At 37.9% G+C, this 24607-nt stretch overlaps 1 protein-coding gene across 1 annotated transcript in view; it reads right to left on the reverse strand.

Annotated features, from left to right (window-relative positions):
• The window catches only part of LOC128514257 (Fc receptor-like protein 5), a 34630-nt gene that overhangs the window by 3849 nt on the left and 6174 nt on the right, over positions 1-24607 (reverse strand). The window contains exons 3-9 of the mRNA XM_053488064.1: positions 23734-24042; positions 23165-23440; positions 18393-18641; positions 12582-12617; positions 10139-10405; positions 3179-3496; positions 2612-2887 (exon numbers count right to left, since the gene is read on the reverse strand). Coding sequence (XP_053344039.1) covers positions 2612-2887; positions 3179-3496; positions 10139-10405; positions 12582-12617; positions 18393-18641; positions 23165-23440; positions 23734-24042 — 1731 coding nt within the window. The remainder of the gene's footprint in view (positions 1-2611; positions 2888-3178; positions 3497-10138; positions 10406-12581; positions 12618-18392; positions 18642-23164; positions 23441-23733; positions 24043-24607) is intronic.

Below are 24607 nucleotides of genomic sequence, written 5' to 3' on the forward strand. Positions count from 1 at the left end.
CTTCCTATTCTGTCTAAAGATCTTGTCTCTTACCGGACTCTCCTCTCCAAATTCTCATGTAACATGACTTCTGCCAAAACTGCCTCCTACAGTACTTCTTCTTTTTTCCAACTGTATTTGACTGATGGCACTTAGTTAGTAACCTAGTAACCCAGTGTAAGTATCCATCCAGTGATGGAAACTTCAAAGCACTTTTTGTAAGTTGCTCTGGATAAGAGCAATGACATCCATGTAAAATGTGAATGGAAAAATCCACAGTTGAACCATAGCTATGTTAAATAGTAAAAGTACTTGTAATTTACATACTCACAAAGTATGATGGGAACTTATAAGATTAGGACTAAACAGCTGTGTGTCCATAAACCACTAGTTGCTAGTGAAAGTCATTAGAAATTAGGCTTCATTTTATCTAGGGAGCATAAAGATTGGACTTTGGAGCAATGAGAAAATGTCATGTAATCCGAGTCCAGATTGAGTCTATTCCAAAGTGATGGGTGTGTCAGGGTAAGAAGGGAAGCACATGGAGCGATGCACCCATCATGTACAGTGGCCACTGTGCAAGCCTTTGGAGGCAGTTTTGTGCATGATCTGTGGTTTCTTTAGTTGCTCAGGTCTAGGCTCAGCAACCGTTATGTGGCAATATTCAAGGAATTAGGTTATGAAAAATTGGTTCTGAGAGCATGAGAAATCATTTTCTTACATGAACTGCACACCACGTTCTGTAATCAAAGCTAAAGGTCATTGAAATAATTATTTATTTATTGATTTATTTTAATAATTTACTTTCGAGAGGGGGACAGGCATTGTCTGTCATTGCTCATTGTAACATAGTTGAAGGAATGTGACTCTACTACTTTGAGTTCAGATAAAATCATCACTCATGCAACCAATATATATATATATATATATATATATATATATATATATAAACACTACCTACCACGTTCTGTTTCCTTGTACAGTATATGTTGTGCAGGTATCTCACAGTATGTTAATTATTTAGAGAATCCTTAATCATACTTGGCAAGGCTCCTGATTTCCCAGTAAGAGTCTGTTTTTGACTGACCTCTTCCAATTTCCTCCATGGGGAAAATTAATTTCTCCCAAATCTTTTGTTACAACAAACTATCCCTAGTTCTGTGCATCCATTACTGTGTGTGTACTTGCACTTTAAACAGCAGAATTGGCAGACCTGTCATGACATGTGCAAACACAGTGCTGCTGTGAGATGAGAAGAAACACCTCGACACTTCTCATCTCTCTACCCTCTTAATTGCCCTGAAGTGTGAAAAGCCATGTCCTACTAATAAAGCATGCTGCTGCACTTGCTTTGTTATTTATTTGTTTTTTGTTGTTATTGATGGACTATTATAGTTTGTTCCAACTGAGTAATTTGATTAAACAAGAGACTTTCTATGAGTAGTGATATGGTATAATAATACGCTGGATGTTTAACTATATGCATCACTAACTGTCTTTGGTGTTTTAATAATTAGTAATTCCAGTAAACATTGATCACAGCATAGGTGAAAGTAGGTTTGCATGATCCGCAGTACTGAGTAGAGAGCAGCTGCCTGCCTAAACCGACAGTCACAGATGCACTTTTAGCAAGAAAACACATCAAATAACATTAGGTCATTTTAAACCACACTGACTCCTTAATAATTGCTTCTAAGTAATTCTGAATTGCCTGTAAACCATCCATAATGTTCGGTTAAGGCTTAATGCAAGCTACAAAGCTACTGTAACTTACTTCAAACCTCAAGCCTGAATCGCACTGTTTAACCCCTTATCAAGGATATTACTTGGTGTATGGACCAATGGATTGGTCACCCTACTGCACTAGCTTTACATTTTGGATGATTCAACCCAAGAACCCTGAAGTTAGTTGATTTTCTAAAGCAAAATGAGTGGAAATATAAAGTTTCTCAGGACTGTGCAAGAGCTCCATGGTTTATTCTCCTGTGTTTTCAAGAATAATCCAAAGTAACAGAACAAATTTAAAACTATTTTCAATTCTAATAATTACTGTACACTACTCTTGGTCACTGTTGGTGACCCCCACCACCGGTTACAGTTGATTAGTTCTACCAGGTGCAAAAGGATTTGGATTGCAAAATAATGGAGCAAAATAATTGTTTAAATAAGCAAAAAAATCATAATCTGTTAAAATGAATTTTGGCTCCTTCTACTGTAAAGCTGGCATCAGATTGAGGTGCAATGAGTTTTGGTCAGTTTTGTTTATTTCTGTGTTTTGTTTTTGTGGGTTGTGTTTATGATGTTGATTGGATGAAAACTCTTCATACTGTACATACACTCATCACAGCCTCATTCAGTGTACAACTCTACAATAGTATACAGTATGTTACTACTCTACTCTGCTCTACTGTAACTGTTTCAGCTCATAAGAGAAACTCAAATATGACAATCTGTTGCAGTCTTTAAGTAATATTACAATTACAGAACATTCACAATTCTTAAAACATTATTGGAACAAACCAGATAAATGTCTCTTGTTGAACAGTTCTCCCAGATGGGCACTGAGAGCTGAATATTCTGTATTAAACAAGCTCTTTCCCTTTACCAGTAAACCCACTAAATGAAGACTCACCATGAACTGTGATGTTGACAGGATTACTGTTTTCTCCAGATTCAGACTGACACCAGTAAACTCCAGTGTCATATTTGGAGAGGTAGCTTATTTTACATGTAGATCCTGTAACTGATCCTGATTGTGAGCAAATTGTACCATAAAATTGGGGTAGGTATTGTCTCACTGTCCACGCAGTAGAGTTACTCAGGTCCTCACAGCTCAGTGAGAGAGAGTGACCAGTAAAGTGTTGAGTTCTGCTGGGATTGATGATCAGAGAGACTGGAGGAGATTCACCTTTAAACATACAGTAGATTTTAACACATGTGTTATTATGATTGTGTTTTAATTACATAACTTGTACTGAACACATCCACACATTATTTCATTAAATAATGCTATGTGAATGAGAATAATCCTCTACTAGTGCTTAGGGCTATTCTGCTGCCTTAAACATTCCTCACTCAGAAGGGTGAATATAAAGATTTTTACATCAAACATTAGCACAGCCTTAAATTTAATGTTGTGTTAATTGTTGTTTTTTATTTATCGATCTATGTTTAACACACAAATTTAATTTTTCCTCACCATTTATCCATAGTGCCTGTTTATATTTGTAATGCATGTAAAAGGATGGGTCATCTCTCTTTGCATCACAAATATAAACTCCTGTGTGATTAAGAGCAGCAGGACTGAGAGTGTAGGACCCTCGAGATCCTCTGCTGCTGTCTGAGAGAAGTTCCTCTTTATAGAGAATTTGGCTAATATTGTCTCTGTAGGAAACATCTCTGTACCAGCTGAATGTCCAGTTTGTAGAGGAGTCTGTAACCTCACAGCTTAGAGTCACTGAGTCTCCTTCAGTCAGCCAGTTCTGTGGAGATACACTCAGTACTGCCTGTGGTCTCTCTGTCAGAAAATAAAATAAAATAAATGAAATAAAAAAATAATAAAATGATTATATATATATATATATATATATATATATATATATATATATATATATATATATATATATATATGTGGTCCCCTACTAAGGAACGAGTTCTGTTCCATGAGCACGTTCATAATTCATTATTTGTTGTATTTGTCATGGGAAAAGTGACTCTTATACACCTTTGGCGCAAATATACAAAATAAAGCATACCAATCCACCTGACTAAATCAGTCCTCTTTCCCAACACTGCAAAAAACGTTGCCAAAATCTGTAACCGCACCTAAAGAAATAAATCTCATCGTGAACTGTTGCCTCTGCGTCTTTGAATCTTGACGAGGGGAATCCCAGACGCCATTTTGTCTTAGAGCAAATTTCCCCATAAGAAATAATAGGAAACTCTGACGATTCGGTCCACAACCCAAAAATATTGATGTATTTTGTAAATATTGAGGGGGGTTATTGTGTAGGACGACTAACACACACTCACCCACACACATATTTTAATGTTTTAATGTTGACTTTAAGGGATGTAGACTGGAAACTAATGTAATGTCCACATGTAGCAGGTTTTTTTTTTTTTAAACAGAGATTTTTCTTCATTTTTAAAAATAACTCTTTCCACACAACCTACATTTTACACGCATGTAAAAAGTCCAGTAAGCAATGTTAACACAATCACCTTGTAAAGTGTATGTACGGTATGTACGTCCACCATTGCACAAAATATCCTCATAAACAAGACACTGGCACTCAGATAATTACATCATCGGCACAAGGTGACGTTACAACAAGCCGAAATCTCCATTTCCCCTGTCCACACAACACCACTTAAAAACAGAGTTTTAGAAAATCTTCACTTTTGGATGAAGTTTTTCAAAAGCTCCATTTTCAATTACCAAAACGGCATCTCCATTTTAAAAAATACCCGGTTACGTGTGGACATGGCCTAAGTTTACGAGAGAAATCCCTGGCGCCATTCTGTCAAAGTTTTCCAGTGTACAGGATTGTGAACTCATATTCTGCTTTCAGGAGACCAAACAGATGAAAGTCTGATGGAGCAAGATCAGGTCTACAGGTAGTCCCCAACTTACTAACAAGTTCTGTTCCAGGAGCACTGTTGTAAGTCGTATTTGTTCTTAAGTCTGACAAAGTAAGTCTTATACACAGAGGTGGGAAGTAACGAGTAATATTTGTTCTGTTACATTTACTTGAGTAACTTAAAAAAAAAAAAAAAAAAAAAAAGATATATGGGTAGTTTTACTACACCATAGTTTTTATTTTTATTAAGTAGATTTGCGAAGAAGAAAATTCCACAGTGAAATGTCAAATGAATACTTAAAATCGTAAGGGGAATCCTGGATGCAATATTGTCTCCAAGGTGTTTTCCACTGTATTGGACTGTGAACTTTGTTTTGTTAAGAATTTTCAGAAATTAAGATTATTCACCATCAGGACAGCTTTACAGGACAGACATTTTCTATCACCGTGCTCCCAGATATTAAAACTGGTGAGGCCAACTCATTTCATACCAGTGGGCTGGCCATCCAAAATTTGGAGAAATTCTCCAAATATTATGAAAATGTTTTTTGTTTTCCTCCTACCCTGTTATATAGCTTATACAGAAACTGGTAAGAACAACTCATTTCATATAGCTATATGGCAAAGACACACACACACACACACACACACACACACACACACTGTGCCTTGAAAAAATATTTGACCCTTCCTGAATGTTTTTCAATTACACAAAATAACCCAAGTAAATACAAATTTCAGCTTTATTATTATTATTATTTTTTTTTATTTACTGAAGAAAAAAAGTCTAAAAATATCAGGCCCTATTCAAAAAAGTAAATAATAAATTAACTGTATTTTTTATTAAGATAAGTCAAATTTTGTCACACCCTAGCTGGATTTCTGCCAGACTTGTTTTGAATTAAGTAATCACTTAAATAGAAACTGTCTGACAAAATGCCCGTTTTGCCAGAAGGATCCCCTTTTCACAGCCAAATTTAGAATAATGACAAGGACAGATGACGTGAGTTGACATTGACATCGCTTGTTGTGAATATTCCATTTTGCTTCTCTCTCTCTTTCTTCCTCACACACACCTGAATTTTTTTGTTGTTGTTAAGTTGTAAAAAAAGTAAAAATTAAGAAATGCATGCTTGCTTTGGAGACAGATGATTGATTGATTGATTGATTGATTGTGTAACACCTGTTCCGCCACGGTCCCAGGGAATTAGATCAGGTTCCCCGGATTACTGAGCCGTCGCTTTGTCTCCCCCTAGTGTGTCTGTATTGTTATATGTTTCACTTAATCACTCAATCAAGGTCACCTGTGTCGTTCCCTTGTGTGTCTATTTAAACCAGCCGAACCCGTAGCTACCTGTCCGTGCACTGTTGTTTCTGTTCGATTTACTGTATGAGTGTTCTAATCTCTCTTTGTTTGTTTGACATAGAATTGAAAGTTGTCTGCAGGAGTGAAGGTCGGTATTCGATCCAATCATAAAAGGGGTTGGAATATCATTGCCGGGGAATCCTCAGCACGCCGGTTTCGCGGTGCAGTTTTGCATTTTGTTTGTTAAAGTTAGCCTCATGTTTCGCCAACTACCTGCAGACTCAGTTTGAACACCCTGTTTTTCCCTTTGTTTTTGTTATTGGAACAGTTTTGTTCAATAAAAGACCTGTTCAAACTTCCTCCTGCATCTGCGTCTGTCTCCTCGCTTCGGAAAACATGACAGATGCACGGACCCACTAAGACACAGCAGAAACCCCCCTGCCAGGCGATGATCTGATCCATGGCTATCTCCGCGATCAGCAGAAAGAGATTGAAAGCCTGGTCCGAGCTGTCCACGACCTAGCGTGCAGCGTGAGTCAACTCGTGACAGCTCGACCCCCCTCAACTTCTCCGCACCGGCGCTCCGCACCCTCACTGCCACGCTCTGCCCCACCGGAAAGATACTCTGGGGATCCAGAAGGGTGCAAGAGATTCTTGCTAGCCTGCGAACTTTACCTCGCAAAATATCCCAACATGACCGATCAGCAAAAGGTCAGTTTCGTCACACAGCAACTCACTGGCACAGCCCTGGATTGGGCTACAGCGGTGTGGAGCGCCGGAGGGACAACCATGACCCGCTATCACCTGTTCATTGAGGCCCTTCGCACTGTCTTTAATCATCCGGACCAAGGCAAGACAGGTGAACAAAGACTCCTAAGACTACGGCAAGGAAATAATCCAGTCGCTGAATATGCAGTAAAGTTCAAAGTGCTTGCCGCAGAGAGTGGATGGTGTGAGAGGAGCCTGCTGGCTCGGTTCCGAGACGAACTGCACCCCGATCTCCAGCTTGAGCTAGCCTGTAGGGACGCCGACATGTCCCTGGATGAGTGTGTCACCCTAGCCATCAAGCTGGATCAACACCTGCGCAGCCAGCAGCGTCGCACCTCACTCCGAACTGTGGTGAAAAAATATGAACCGAACCGAAAAGAGAACTTTACCAAGACACCGTCAAGTTTGCTGGAGGGGTCATCAATTGAAAAGATGGACGTGGGTGCGTCCCACCTGTCTGCGGCTGAGAAGAAGCGGAGAATGAGCACCGGATTATGTCTGTATTGTGGGGGGGAAAATCACCAAGTATCGAGTTGCCCTTTATTAAAAATAATCCACTCCACTCCACTTCACACATATCAACCTTTCTGTGTACCTGCACAACTTGCCAAGTCTAACCTGGCTTAGAATTCACAAACCTAATTTTGATTGGGTTAATATGCGCATCTCATCTTGGGCTCTTAGATGTGCCAAAATTTGTAAACCGTTCCCGTTAACGGTCCAAATCACAAGCATTGAAAGTCCGAGCTCCCTAGTAACTCGGATGTACCATCCGAGTACGCGAAATTTAAAGACGTGTTTAGCATTAGGGCAGCAGCACGACTTCCCCCTCATCATCCGTGGGACTGCGCGATAGAGCTCCTGCCGGGCAAAACACTGCCAAGCTCGCGTATTTACCCATTGTCCCAGGAAGAAACTGAGGCAATGGAGGAATACGTCAGTGAGGCCCTCCGTCAGGGGCTCATCAGCAGGTCCACGTCGCCCGCTTCGGCAGGGTTCTTTTTTGTGAAAAAAAAGGCGGAGGCTTACGGCCCTGTATTGATTATCGTGGCCTCAATACAGTAACAGTAAAATATAAGCACCCACTGCCCCTGGTGCCGGCCGCGATCGACCAACTCCGCGGCGCTTCCATCTTTACTAAACTTAACCTTCGCAGCGCTTATAACCTCGTTCGTGTGCGCAGGGGTGATGAATGGAAGACTGTGTTTAGCACTACCTCAGGGCATTATCAGTGGTTTAAAAAGGCGGAAAAAGTATGGGAGAATGCACACACAAGGATCTCCCAAGCAGTTCGTCGATTCAAAAAAATTGCTGATAGACGACGAAGGAAAAGTCCTCTGCTCCAGGTAGGCGATCGAGTGTGGCTGTTGACACGGGACCTTCACCTCAACCTCCCCTGTCGGAAACTCACACCCAAATACATCGGTCCATTCCCCATAATCGCCTATAAATTAAAACTCTCCGCTCCTATGAAGATTAATCCTGTTTTCTCTTTTTTTTTAGACATTAATCATGTCTCCCTTTTCAGGCCAGTCATCCGGGGCCCGCTAGATGATGGTGCCACCGAACCTTTGCTCCCCGGCGTTCCGAGTCAAAGACCTCCTAGACTCACGGAGGAGGGGGGGTTCCCTCCAATATCTTGTGGATTGGGAAGGGTATGGTCCGGAGGAACGGAGCTGGGTCCCGGCCAAAGACATCTTAAGCCCTGAGCTCATTGCGGCGTTCCACCGAGCACGGCCGGACCGCCCGGCACCCTGACCTCCGGGCCGCCCCGCTCGCCGGCAATTCCAGCAATCCGGCAGGTCCCTACCTCCCCCGACAACGACACGAGCGCGGCCTCCCCCCCTCGGGAGGCCGGTCCTGGGGGGGTTACTGTAACACCTTTTCCGCCACAGTCCCGGGGAATTAGATCAGGTTCCACGGATTACTGAGCCGTCGCTTATATGTTTCACTCAATCACTCAATTAAGTTCACCTGTGTCGTTCCCCTGTGTGTCTATTTAAACCAGCCGAACCAGTAGCCACCTGTCTGTGCACTGTTGTTTCTGTTTGATTAATAGGTGTTCTAATCTCTCTTTGTTTGTTTGACATAGGATTGAAAGTTGTCTGCAGGAGTAAAGGTCGGTATTCTATCCAACCATAAAAGGGGTTGGAATATCAGTGCCGGGGAAGTTTTGCATTTTGTTCGTTAAAGTTAGCCTCGTGTTTGTTTCGCCGACTACCTGCAGACTCAGTTTGAACACCCTGTTTTTCCCTTTGTTTTTGTTATTGGAACAGTTTTGTTCAATAAAAGACCTGTTCAAACTTCCTCCTGCATCTGCGTCTGTCTCCTCGCTTCGGAAAACATGACAGATTGATTTAATTAGTATTTATCTGTTTGTTAAGAATACGTAAAACAAATAATTTGGGCTGCCTGAGAAAATATTGGTGAATTTATTTATTAAACTCACAATAACTCACCAGATGAATTATCAGTATATGCTATATGACAGGGTAGGAGAAAAAAAAAAGAAAAAAGTTCTCATAATATTATTCAGATTTAATTTTTCGGGTGGCCAGCCCACACCTGCCTTCCACAGATAACACATGCTATATATATACATATGCATACATTATGTTAAATTAAATGCACTTAGATTGTATAATTAATTTTAATTAACTTTTAGACAAGACAAATACATAATTTTTGACAATCTTTTAGGGCAAATTGTTGCTTTTCAAGACACTTTTTTTGTATTTTTTATACAAATGTTTTTGTATTCCTTCATTAAAAAAGGTTTTAGGCTGAACTGTAAGGCACTGGTGTACCTGTCTTCACTTCATCAGAAGTGAATCTTTGTCCTTGTAGTTTTGCATTCAGGGGACAATACCGGTAAAAGTCTGATGGAGCAAGATCAGGATTATGAGGAGGATACTTTAACACCTCAAAATGAAGTATTGATAGTGTAGGCAGAAATGTGCAAATGTGCATAGCCCTGCAAGTTCACAACACACTGGCATAGCAGTCCTCTGCTTTAAACCCAAAGTTTGGTTTAGTTTCAGCTCTTCAATAAGTGTCTTACTGTAATGTTGATTGTTAAACCTTTTTCCTGATAATGTTCCAGTACTGAATCCCAGAAAACTGTAAGCGCTAATGAATTTTTGCACGCACCACAGTTACAAATGAGCTGATGTAACATATTTACATCTGCACAGCAGTGACTGGGGAGCCTTGAATGGAAATCACTGATAAGACAGTGCAGCCAACAGAAGTTGTAATATAACCGGAGTGCATTTAAGAAAAAAATCAGTAATTTTAAATTCAGAAAATACATAAATGTAATTTTATAGTTATACCCTATTTTTTCAATCAAAACTCCCAAAATAAATTATTTACACTTTCTCAAATTATCCTCTAATCAGTTAAAAGACAGGATAAGTCGAACAATATTAGATCTAGTGTCCAGTCTTAATGTTTGACATGTATTACAGTAAATAAAACCCAAATGTTGCCACAGACTCACCTGATACAGTCAGTGTAACAGCATCACTGATAGCTGAGCTCTGAGAGCCATTTCTCTCTCCTCTGCAGGTGTATTTACCTCTGTCAATAAATTTAACATACATATTGACCTCCTGATTTGTGTTGTCTGAAAAGACTTTGTTTTTATTCCTATACCAGTTGTAGCTCCAATCAGTGTCTCCTCCCTGTATGTCACATCTGAGAGTAACTTTATCTCCTTTGTACACGTGTTTATCAGGTTTCATGGAAACCAAAGCTTTAGAGCTTCCTATAAAAAATAAATAAATAAATAAAAAAAAACATGAATAATTTATTGCCAATAAAACACACAAAGATTCTTGGCATCTCAAATAATGAAGGATGCAGCAGAAGCAGTTATGAAGTAGCCCTCTAATTAGTGTAATCCAACAGTTTATACAGGATACTTATAATGAAATGAACGAGAGACAAAAAAGACATTTACATTGTACCTCTTCCCCATTAAAAAAGTACACTTTATTGTATTACAAATAGATTACAATCTTCGCGAGTAAATTGCAAATATACTAACAAAAAGTTAATATATAAAAAGTATACTAAAATCATGCTTTTACAAATTTTTGGAATTGAACTTTTAACATACTTCAAAATAATTGTATTGTAGTACTCTGTCCAAAAATATATTATAGTAAAATATACTTTATTGCACTACTCTCTCTCTCTCTTGCGTGTGCTTTCAGACTCATTTTTGCACACTGAATCTCTCGCACTCGCTCTCAAACTCGTTTTTGTGCGCTGAAACTCTTGCAGGTTGAATGAACTGTAGCAGCGTTAGTACTGTACTCTGCCTCTATTTCAGCCAACCAGAGACTAGAGCAGGGGCAACACCAGCCAATCAGAAACTGGAGGCAGACAGATTCGGACTGTTTGTTTTCTGATTGCCTCTCCAGTATACCGGTTCTAGTTTAAAATCACGTCTGGCAGCTGCATCATTGCGTGCATTAGTTCATATTGTTATTATTTTATTTTTATTGGCACAAGGTAAATTGCATGGTACTCACAGGCAACTTTAGATGTTTTTTAATCATGCTGAAACTGATCATTGGCTGAATCTTTGCCAATTTTGTTAATGGTAGTTTTCTGTTTTCTTCCACTTCTTTCTGGTTTTGATCTCCATTTTAAAGCATTTGATATCATTTTAGCAGAGAAGCCTATCATTTTCTGCAATTCTTTGCATGTTTTCCCATCTCTAATAAACTTTTGAATCAAAGTGCGCTGTTCTTCTGAACAATGTCTGGACAACCCATTTTACTTTTTAGAGGGAAATGCACAGAACAACCTTTTCTGTATCTATCTTTAAATAAGGGGAACTTGTTCAACATCTGTTTTATTATAGAATAATTAACCTCTCCAATTGAACTCCACACTGCTATTATTTTGAACACGCCCCATTTCAATTAATGATTTAATTACACAGAATCAGGTGCATGCAAGTCATGACTGTTGGGTCTGTTGTTTTTTATTACTCCACTACACTTACAAGCAAAATATGTTCCATGAAGAAATATAATTTCTCACAAAAACAATTATTGATCTGGTTACTGATGTTGGACTACTATTATTTTGAACACAACTCTATAGGTATATGTATATGTGTGTGAACAAGAGGGGAATGAGCACACAGCCCTGGGGGGCCCAGGACTTAGTGTGGTGGTGCTGGAGCTTCTGTTCTTGATCTGACAGAAAGTCCAGGATCTAGTTACAGGGTGGTGAAGATGGCGAGTAAATGAATAAAATGCAATAAAATACCATTGCTGTGTAATCATGTGAAAAGTGATTTTTTTCATCTGTAACACCAATGGTGCTCGAACGTCTTTTGGTTTCACATCGTTTGGTAAAACCTGAACTTTTGCGCCAGTCTGTACCTGACATTACAGTGCCATACTGCATTGATCTCCTGCCCTGCCCTTTATTTTGTTGTTTGTGTTTACATAAACAGCAAGTTTAGCTTTAGCTTGTAGCAATTTGGGTTTTCTTGCACAATTGCTTTTAACACAATATGCTGCTATTTGCACAATAACTTTTTCTTAGCTACTAGTCTTGTTTACTGCATTTACTATCTCATGGACAAAGTATTTGCACCACCTCAGTTCAGTTCTGTGTACTGGTCGATGTTACATTGTTACAATGTATTGTATTGCATTGTCTCTGTTACTGTTTGGAAGAGATTCAGCAGTATGGTGTGAGGATTTATAAAAAGCCCAAAGTGAACATAAAAAAGAATAATAGAAAAGATAGATAGATAAATAAATAAATAAGTAAGTAAGTAAATAAATAAATAAGCAAAATGAACATTTTTATACCTTAAACAATTGAACAAAGCAGCATTTTAAGCTGCAATTAAAATCCAACATGTGCAAATTAATAATAATAATAATAATAATAATAATAATAATAATAATTACCTGGAACATCTGGCTCTGGTGGAACTGAAATCATCCCTAAAACAAAACAGGAAGAGGGAACATGACATTAACATGGAAATGATCCAGTGTATAATTAAAGCAGAACATTTAAGCCCATATTAAAACACAGAACAGAGGCATTCCAATAGCAGATAACTAGTTCCTGCAGGATAATTCAGTTTAAGTAGAGAATCTCAGTGCATTAAGTTTTAAAAATGTTCAAGAGTGTGGTATACGGAAATACTGTTTTATGTTAGTGGATAATATTGTTGTTTATGTTGGGTGTTAATAGATATGTCAAGAAATGTTTGTAGTATGATTTGTGAGAAGTCTGTATGGTGTCCTGCCACAAGATAACCTGTGTTTAAGTGGATGCACTAAACAGTCATCCACTTAAACACAGTTTGGAAAATTTCTGCATTCATTCTAAAGTACATTTTATACAAATACAGTGATATGTAAGATTGTTGACCGTGAAATGTGTCGTTTCTATCGTTTTATCAGGAAAAGCCACCACAGTTATTTTTGTATTTTTTCAATAATTGGTATTTTGTTATAATTGCTGTTTGTTACTAGCAATTTTGGTTAGTTCTCAATTTGAAATTTATTTGTACTAGAAGTTGAGGCTCAGTTGCTTTGGTTGAACTAATTAAAGAACACTGAATGTGCTGGAACTGTGCTTATAAGGGAGGATTTCCTGATACTGAGTTATTTTATTTTTTTGAACCCCATTTTTTTTTAGAATGTTAAATATACATCATTAAAAAATACCTTGACAAAATCATTAGTTTATCTTAAAATTCAACAGATTCTGTTGTAGATTTTTTTATGGGTGTGCAATTGAAATATACTTAATAAACATGATCTCAACCTTCCGTACACTTCATGTGAGCTAATACAGTATATGTACAGATGTTACTCATGCGGTATTCTGGTTTTACCGCCACGCCTCACGGTGGCGACATTTGGGTTTGTGCGTTTGCTGACTTCTACCGCTGAGTGGCGCTATATAACTACAGACTGATGCCTCGGGCATCAGTTCATTCTCTGCAGGATTAATGAGCCGCGCTCCGTTAGAGCTGCACATAGTAGCAGATAAAATTAAGTGAAACATTGTAGTTAAACGAATTCATAATCACAGTATTAAAATTACAGTACAAATGTAAAATTTAAATTAAATGTAATCTTATTAGGATCGAATTTAAGCAAAGTAAATGTCAGCCTTTAGATTTTATCAGGTGTAATTAGAAAAGCTACGCATGTATGTTTTTTGTCATCTTATATTTTGTGTTCTTTAAATTTGTAGTAGATTTATTAACTGAAATAAACGAAAATAAATTACCATAAAAATTCTAACATTGTCAGGACGTGCTACTGTGTCAGCAGATGTCGATGTGTTTTTGCGTTATTATAAGAAGTAAATGCAGTAGGCTGTTATGATCATCATAATGTTCTTTAATAAATAATAAAAACATTTTAACAAATTACATTTTTACATCCCAGCACCCCCGTTGCGCTGTATCACCGCCGGCAAAAACCTTATAAAATACAAGTGAAACACTAAACGAATTTATCATCACAGTACTAAAATTACAGTACAAATTTAGAACTTAAATATAGGGATTTCTTAGTTCCATCGAATTTAAGCAAAGTAAATGTTAACACAGTGAGCCTTTATATTTTATCATGTGTAACACTCGCGTAGCCAGAAAACTCCGGCTGTGTTTATCAGGAAAAGTGGGTGAGTCACAGGTGTTGTCAGATAAATGGGCAAAAACTATATAATAAACCTATAAAGGCTATGTAGCTTATATAAGACTTTACTTTTATTTAAGTGCATGCAGAATGACGAGAAAACGTTATGATGTTGTAAAATAATGAAAGCAAACAGGGATACAGCGCTATTCTGTATCGGTTTCTGTGAACTTGAGCACGTCAGAAAATGAACCGAAACTCCACGTATACTCGCCTCACAGACATGAAAAATATATACTTACAGAAAGCAAAATGTCTGCTTTTATATAAACTAATGGAAAAAAAAAATCAGCTTATGTAATTCGTATGAAACGTGGATTAGTACAGAGCATCCACTCACAGCCGAAACGAAAAGACATCAACTTATCAATGAATTATTAAAATGGCCAATCAGTTTCCTTGCTGTTTTCCCCGACGCATTCATAATCATTAATCTACAGTACTTCTGCCGGTGCGGTGTTTCTTATCCCCACCCCCGTTAAAACAGCGTATTCAGAGAAAGGCTCGCCCGCGAGAGGTTGTGCGCGCACGGTTCACTACACAGCTAAAACATATTTGTATATTATGACTGAGATAAGGCATCGGTGTGCGTTTCGCACAGCGCTTATTTAACACGTATAAATGTGTGTTTGTTATATTTCTGGGAAAGAGAAATCTCTTATAAATCTCTCATATCGGCACCGCGGGTTTACGTGAACATTTTACATTCACTAAAAGGCTTATTCACAACCACATTTCGGCCATTCACACACATGCATTGTGCTATGTTGTTTGTACAGACTTTTACTTTTCCCCTTTTAATCTCCCCTTTTGATCAAAAAGTATTTTAGTTTCTTTGAGTGTAAAGGTGAGAACAGCTGATTCATTTGCATTTGAATGTGTCTGACATTGCAAAGCACACACAGTAACACTGCAATTCCAGCTGCGATATACTATACTATAACCATATTATACCAAATATAGAAGTGTATATTTTAGTTATTTTAATGTTCTATTCTGTAGGTCTATTTTTCCTTTTTTTTTATATTTAAATTTTGATGTCTTTATATATATATATAGCCTATTTTATAATAACAATAAACCGATACAAACAGAAGCTATATAACAGTTCATTTTTTGTACAAATAAAATCGTTAGCTAGTGAACTTAATTAGCTAGTCTAAATAATATTTTTTTAACCCAATCTTTACGAGGAGGTGCCCGGCTTAAAACACTCTCCTTGTGTGCTTCACGCCTCGCGAGAGTCAGACTCGGTCGAGACTGGGTGGCCAACAGTCCTGACTCTTGAGCACGGTGGGGAAAAAATTTCCTGTAGGTTTGTTCATATAACTTTGCCTCACAAACCTAGTGGCAACCGAGTTAACGGCGTCGCCAAACAGGCCAAAAGGCGAGATGGGGGCTTATCCTTATGCCCGTGAGATTCAGCCACAAGTGCCCCTCTGCGAAAACCATCGTAGCCATAAAACGGCCGATAGCACGAGCCGTCTGCTTTGTTGCATGAAGAGACAAGTCTGTGGCCCGGCGTAATTCCAGAACGCCCTATCTTCCAGAGCCCCGCCAGTGCTCAAGTCTCTCAGCAGGTCAGCCTGGTAGGCTTGCATAACCATCATGATGTGCAGTGGAGCACCAACCTGACCTGGTGCCTGAGAAGCTTTTTCCTCCAGGTGTTACGTGCGGCTGTAGTGCACGTATGTGCGCGTGGGTGCGTGGCTGCTGGTGCTGCTCTCTCTCTCCCTGCCTTTCTCTCTCTCTCGCTCTCCCTGCTGCAGGAGGTCCCGCCCTGGGATTGGCTGGCCGTGAAGAAGCGCGTCCTTTTAAGCTGGCCAGTGAAACCCGGAAGCGCGCGTTGTTGGATGTGGAGATGTGTGTTGTGTTGAATATTGAATGTAAAGCTGTTGAGTCGCGCCGGTATTTTGTGGGTTGTAAAGTGTTGGTTTCTTTTTTCTTTTGTTGCTATCTTTATTCTGTTTTTGTTGTAAATATTGTAAATAGTTTTCGGTTTGTTTGTATATACTTTTTTTTTCTTCGGAAGCAGTAGGGTTTGGGTGCCATTTTCTTTAAACCCATTTTCTCCTGTTTTTTTGTGTTTAGTTAGGGAGGTAGGTTAGTCTAATGTATTTTGTTTAAAGTTTCTTTTGATAGGTTAGTTAGCTTGTGGGAGGAGATAGGGGGAAGTTTTTGTTTATTGTTTTGGCCTTGGCCCAACCCTGAAGCCAAGAGCTTCCTGTGTGTGTGTCTGTGTGTGTGTCAAATAAAAGACCACGCACTCCCTATCCTGTTGTAAAGGATCACTTTTTTTATTTTCTTCTTTGTTGCGGCCCTGAAACCTAGACTAAGGGGTCGTAACACCAGGGAAGATGAAAGTCTACACAGCTTGGAAGGAAGTGATGATGTTCCAGGAGAGAGATAGCCTGAAAGCGTCTCTTCTATCTGGGGCGTGATCATATAACCCCACGCTTTCACATCAACTATATATAAATAAATAAATAAGTCGATGGCACGAAAATACGGGAAGAATACAGCTTACTTCATGAAAGGGTTAACCCATCGTGGGGGTTGCTTAGGAAAGGGAGAGAGCATCATTGAGGCTCCTCCCCCCGGCCACCCAACAGAAACCTGTCGTCTAATTTCTTCGAGTGCTTGGTGGCTATTTCCATCTCAGCAGAAGCGAGAGAAAATGTCTATCCTGCCCATTTTATAAGAAGCGCCAGGGCGTGCTTGAGAAGCGGACAGAGGAATTTTCCAATCCGATGAGAACGTGGAAGAAAGGAGGAAAATCCGTCTCTTGCAGCTCTGCCGGATGCACGTCGTTTTAAGCCCCAGGAATTCGCCACGGCCTGTAGCTTCTCTGTAAAGAATGCGAGCCGCACACGAAGCACTTTAATCGAGACAGTAAGTGTGGAGATCGCCCCTCTGGGATGGTTTTATCACACTGAGAGACACATCTCGCCTGAAACTCAGCCATATTGGTGAGTTAAACACTTCCTTATTTTTGCTGGTTTACATGGTGTGGAAATCGCACTTTAAAAGAGCAGAGGTACGGATCTCCTAACAAACTCCACCATATCGGTGAGTTACTATTTTTTTAATTCGCTTGCACACATCACATGCAATCACAATGCGGTCCTGAAGACAAAAAAGATCTGAGTATTGTTTCCAGAGGTGTCAAGTAATGAAGTACAAATACTTTGTTACCTTACTTAAGTAGAAATTTTGGGTATCTATACTTTACTGGAGTAATTATTTTTTAACCAACTTTTTACTTCTACTCCTTATATTTTCATGCAATTATCTGTACTTTCTACTGCTTACATTTAAAAATAGCCTCGTTGCTCCTATTTTATTTCAGCTTGTCATTTAAAAAAAAAACAAAAAAAAAAAACATCCGGATAAATCGCACCATCCGGATGGAGTAAATTTGATTGTGGTAATGAATTTAAATACTTTTGACACCAACTGATTGTTTCCGGTTCACTCCTATTTATAACCTGCAGGTGCACTTCATCAGATGACGTCACCTGACCGAGGTAATATATGCCAAAATTTGGTGTGTTTGATACACACATGCTTCACAACCGGCAACACAGAAAGATGTTCCCAGAGCGTTTCACGCAGCATCGAGTGTAGCCTTTGAAAGGGAACCACTGCCCCCACACAAGACTCTTTAGAGTTTTATTTCTTATTTAAATAATAATCATCATGCCTTTTCTTTTGCTGTTTGAATGGCAGAAATGTGGTTGTGAATTTATGACTGAAATAAAGCTGCTCACATCGCTGCCCACTTGCAAAATTGTAAAAGGTAATACGAACAGCTTGATTTCAGTCATAATGAGCGGCAACTTTTGCAAAGCAGATGAAATGAAAAAATTAATAATAGTACCTCAGATGAAGGACACCTGTTTAGCCTCTTTAGTTTCATTAAACTAAAATATATACTTACATATATACTCACTAAATACATTGTCTTTTGCAAAGGGAAAATACAATGTTATGTAAAGATACAATATTCACCACGTACACCACTGTTTTTATACAAATATTTAAAAGATTTCTCACTTCTGACTGAGACCCAGCTTTTCTCTGACTCTGTTTTCCATGGGTATTTACAGTAGTAGAATCCTTCATCTGATTTTGAGACATCATGGATGATCATCTCTCCTGTAGTCTTTTTCTGGCAAACCGATCCATCTTTATAGAAATCAGCTCGGAGGTTTGAGGGATTTGTGTTGCGATATAAACAGCGTAGAGTCAGAGGATGTCCCTCAGTCACAGGATGGACAGGACTCTCCAGGATCACATCACCATCTAAAACACAGAAAATCACATTTAAAACAAAAAGGATTATAACATAAATATGTTTTATACACTACCGTTCAAAAGTTTGGGGTCACTTGAAAAATTCTTTGTTTTTGTTTAGTGATTTATTTTCTACATTCTACAACAATACTGGGGATTTCAAAACTATAAAATAACACATATGGAATTAGGTAATTACATAACAACAACAAAAACAACAATTAGATGTGATTTTAAGACACAGAGGTCAGCCTTTCTGTAATAGTTCTTGCAAGAACAGTATTGTCAAGTGCATTCGCAAAATCCGTCAAGCACCATAATGAAACTGGCTCTCATGAAGGCCATCCCAGGAGGGCGAGACCAAAACCTACCTCTGCTACAGACGAGAAGTTCATTTAGAGTTATCAGCCTGAAAAATGACCAATTAACAGCACCTCAGATTAGAGGCGTTATGAAGTCTTTACAGAGCAGAAGTAGCAGAAACATCTTATTATTAACTGTTCAAAGGAGATTAATGCATTTTTAGACGCCTTTAGCATTCCTTTACAATGTAGAAAGAAATAAAAATCAGGTACAATCATGGAGTTAGAAAGTGACCCCAAACTTTTGAACGGTAGTGTACATGTAGTGGGAATGATTTTATATAAATATCTTTATTACATACAGTATCTGTGATATAGTGATAATATTGGGGTTATATGATCAAATTTACTTGATCTGGTGAGAATTCTGGCGGCTGCGTTTTGGACTAACTGTAGATGGTTTATTAAGGAAGCAGGATAACCACCCAGTAATGCATTGCAATAGTCTAGGCTGGAGGTCTATAAATGCATGAAGTAGCTTTTCTGCACCATATATACAGTAGATAAAATGTTCCTAAGCTTGGTATTTTTTATTTATTTTTTATTCATTCAAAACCATATTTCATCTGGTTTTGATGAGATGTATAACTGAGTATTATCAGCATAGTAGTGTAAATTAATCCCATGTCTTCTAATGATGTTACCCATGGGAAGCATGTATAAAGAGAAGGCCCGAAAACTGACTGCATTCCTCCACACTCGCGCCACACATGATTCTAATCCTTTGCCGGCGGGTTAGTGTGTCAAAAGTTTTGGAGCTCGCGGACGCCATGCTTTCCAGCAAACACAGTGGAGCTGACGCTCCATGCCGAAACCTCTGGAGCTGATGCTCCACGCCGAAACCTCTGACTCACAGAGGTTTGGTCTGCTCCCTGCATGATTTTAATTTAATAAGAAAAATTTCTCTTCCTTTTTTAGAAAAGGTAAGAAAAGAAAATTTAAATAAAGAAACGTTTGAGATAGAACGTGAACCACGTTGATACTCAACCTCAAATGACCTCCGCCCACTCACTCAGAGAGAGAGAGAGAGGGAGAGTAAGAGAGAGAGAGAGAGAGACCATCTGATCAGGGGTGCTCTGGATTTAAGCAAAATGCCAACCTAGACCAGAAGAACACTGACACTGAGGATCTTGATTAGTTGGTGCAATCTTGATTTTAAGCAAGATTGAAAGGAATTGAAGAGAGAATCTTGTGGACAATTTAAATTTCAGCACAGATAAGATATATCATTTAATATTTTATATCTTAAAATATTAATATATCACAGAGATTATTTTTTTAAAAAATGAGGAAAAGGAAAAGGATTAACCTGCCTTATACAGGATTGTAAATTGTATTGTCACTGTGATATCTTCAATAAATAATGTTCATCTGTTTAGTAGACTGTGTTAATAATGTGTTGTGTGCAGAATAAAAGAGGTGTTAATGGTTCATCCACTACAGGACTCATGTTTTTGGGACAAATTGTGCTAGAAAAAAGAAATGGATTATGTAGCAGAGCTATACAGGCTAGCACATTGTACAAATTGTAACTATGAAAACAATTTTTCAGCAAATATTGAGGGACCAACCTTTGTGTGGAATTAATGAGTGTATTTAGAGCCACCTCCTGTGAGAAACAGAACTGATTTTTGATATTCGGAATTCAGAATTCACGTATGTTCAGAATTAAAATAATTAATACAAATTTATACGTATATGGACGAGCAGTCACAAATCTATACAGATAACTAACCTTAGATATCCCTGTTCAGTAAAAGGGAACCCATACCCAAGGTGGTACCTATGGACATGAATCAGATAAAACGCGAAATGGTAAAAGATGTGATCTTGTCACAAGTCCATGCTAACGTTCTAAAATGTTGGCCTGCTAAGATAGATTCTCAAACCTTATCATCAGAGAAAATTTGAATTGAGTGTTAAGGATGGATGTGTACTTTAGGGGGGCTAGAGTAATCTTACCCACTAAAGCATGGCAAAAACAAAAGGTTTGGCTTTATCATACACTATATGTAGTGGCCGGGAATCGATCAGCACATTGAAAAGGAAAGTGAAGTCATGTGAAGAGTATCAAAAACACAGCAAGTAACTACCCGCAGCACTGTTTCATCCATGGGGGCTACCCTGGTCCAGAATTTATGTGGACTATGCAGGACCATGGGTGAGATGTTATTGCTGATGGTAGATTCTCATTCTATGTCACTAAATATCTACCCACAACACACACTACTATAGAGAAGCTAAGACCGAGTTTTAGTATTTTTTGGTTTTCCAAAAATGTTAGTGTCTGACATTGATGCATGTTTCACATTTAATGTTTTTTCATGCAAACCAAAACAAGATTCCATACTATCATACTACATACAACTGCAGGACTGTTATCTGCAAAACTGATGATGTCAAGGATATGTCAAGGAGAGTTTGATCTACTCTTGACTATGTTAAAGCAAAAGTGCAGGGAAAGCAACTGAAACAGCAGGAGACGCATGAAAAGACTAAAAAGACAAAATAAACAAATGACTGAGAAGTTTTTCCACCAGGGGATAAAGTGTTCATCAGAAACTACTCTTATGGTTATAAACCGATTCCAGCAGTCACTCAGAGCTCATCAGGACCAGTGTCCTATTGTGTGATTATTGGCAGTGGTTAAAATTTGAAAAGACATGTGCGCTTTACATCTAGAGCAACTTACAAAAGGTTTTGAAGTTTCCATTATCAAATAGATCCTTACACAGGATGTACATGTACATGCCATTGGTCAAGATCCTAAGATCAAATTGGAAGCATTAATTTAGTCACCAGTGGTAACAGAGTTACGGCGCTCAATTTGGAAAATACCAGAGCATCAACACCTTAGCATCTAAAAGTCTTTGTTAGATCATTTTCAGGAATAGAGCAACAATGTGCTCTGATATCACTGTAAGGATGACCCTTTCAGTGATGAAACACCATTACAATAAAGTGTTTTATATAAAAAAAAAAAAAAAAAAAAAAAAATATATATATATATATATATATATATATATATATATATATATATATATATATATATAATATCTTTGTATTGGTTGAAAATTTTAAGAAACCTTTCAATACCGGCAATCGATAAGTGCTAATGTTATGTATACTGTAGCTAAAAACTTCTTTACTTTAAGATGGGAGAAATAATAATAGGTGTGGTTAACCTGTACAGTAGGTTGTGTTTATAATGTGGTGTGTGTGTATAATAATTTCTTTTTTTATGATTTGTCCACTGCAAGATTTTTTTCTAACCATTGTGCTCGCGGAGAAGTTTTATCCCAGAGAATCCTTTTTTTTTTGTTGTGTTTTTTCTGAAATTTTGTGTGTAAGCATATATGAATGAATGTTAGTCCTGTGGGCAAGGTTTACAATACTTGAGCACCATTATTTTTTGATGATGTAACTTTTTGATTGATGTAACTAAAATTATTTGCTTGAAGAAGTAAAGGTGCTGAGATATTGCTCTGATGATTTTGATTTTACTCCTAATTTGATGTGAGTTAAAAGGGACTGGTAAATCTTTAACCTGGGGACAATAAGTGACTTTTAAACGAAAAAAAAAATAAAAAATAAAAAATTTCTATACACACTTCTAAACCTGGTGGTTGGCCAAAATCATATTAAACTATGTGGATTAAAAATTCGATCTTACTCAAGTTTATATGCATGTGAAGGCAGGTGAGCAAACATACTATAGTAACGGGTTCGACCCTTGTTTGCACAAGGTCTTACAGGAAAGAGGGTAATTTATTAAGGAATAATAAACCTGACCTCTGAACACTGCAATTGTATTTCAACAAAACTCATTATTGAATTGGTTGAAACCTCTTTAAGGAGCATAACACAAGAGACGTGTAGAGCTACGTTACAGCCTTATTCGGTGATTTAGCTGCTCTACTGCAGCTGATTCAGCTCATGATAGAAACTCGTGAGCACAACTTGTGCCATTCTGTGCCTATATTTAGGTATATTATTCAGGAATGTTCTGTAATATTACAATTGCAGAACATTCACATCTTTCAGAACATTACTGAGACAAACCAGTTACATGTCTCTCATTGAACAGTTCTTCCAGTTAGATACTCAGTGATGTGAATATTGTGTAATTAAACATGTTTTTTCTTAATAAACACACTACAGTAGACTCACCATGCACTGTGATGTTAACAGGATTACTGTTTTCTCCAGATTCAGACTCACACCAGTAAACTCCAGTGTAGGATGTGGAGAGGGAGCTGATTTCACATGTAGATCCTGTAACTGATCCCCACCGTGAACAATCTAACACTCCCTCACTCTGTGTATATCTTTCCAATATCCATCCAGTAGAGTTACTCTGGTCCTCACAGCTCAGTGAGAGAGAGTCACCACTAAAGTGTTGAGTTCTGCTGGGATTGATGATCAGAGAGACCGAAGGAGATTTACCTTAAACAAACAACATTATAATTTACATGTTATTATGATTGTGTTTTATGACATAACTTGTAGTAAACAGATTTTAAATAAAAATATTCCTCTATCAATGCTTAGGGCTATTCAATTGCCTTAAACCTACATCACTTAGAGAAAGGTGAGTATGAAAATATTTGCAAAAAACATTAGCACAGTGTGACTGTCTATATGCAAAATTGATGTTTTAGAAAAGTTTACATTGTATTCATGCATATACATTTAACACTTCAACATTAAAACACATCAGTCTTGTTATTGTTCCTCACCAATGATCCACAGTGGTTGTTGTTTGTTGTCCAGTGTGAAAAAGGCTGGTTTTCCTCTCTTTCCCCTGCAGCTATAAACCCCAGTATCTTCAGCAGCAGCAGCAAGACTGATAGTGTAGGACCATTGAGATCCTTTCAGTAATTCTAGACTATATTGAATATTGCCATCATTGTCTCTGTAAGAAAAATATCTGTACCAGCTGAATGTCCAGTTTGTAGAGGAGTCTGTAACATTACAGATTAGAGTCACTGAGTCTCTTTCAGTCACCCAGCTCTGTGGAGATACACTTAGTACTGCGCGTGGTCTCTCTGTTACACAGGGAATACACAACTATACTTAAATCTGTACATTTGCTTCATACACAACAATCATGTCACAACTTAAAGATCATCTAAAGAGCAAACATGCTAAATAGGGATGAAGAGTAAACATAATTACACCAGTAATTAGATAAGGCATAAGGAGTGTGTTCATTCTTCTTTGACTCATTAATAAGATATTTATTTTTAATAAATAAGGGAGAAAAGCCTTTATCTACTGGTCTGTGTGTCATATATGAGAGTTAATCTCCAAGATAAACACACACTCAATGGTTTTACATATTTAATGTCTCACCATGCAAAGATGACTAGTGCTTTTTAATTCAATATTCCAAGACTTATTTTCGAATAAATGAATAAGCATGAACAATTATGTAATATATTTATTAAGAATCCTTTAATTTGTCAGTTGCTCAAGAAGTGTTTCTCCCCAGGCCTGAACAGCTGATAAGTTAATGATATAACTTTAATTATGTGCATATTTGAGTCCTTTTAAACTCACTTAGGACATTTTTTTTTTCATTTTCACTATTTGTGACACTGTGACAATGCA

This window comes from Clarias gariepinus, chromosome 1 (assembly GCF_024256425.1).
Source record: "Clarias gariepinus isolate MV-2021 ecotype Netherlands chromosome 1, CGAR_prim_01v2, whole genome shotgun sequence".
NCBI classification, from domain to species: Eukaryota; Metazoa; Chordata; class Actinopteri; order Siluriformes; family Clariidae; genus Clarias; species Clarias gariepinus.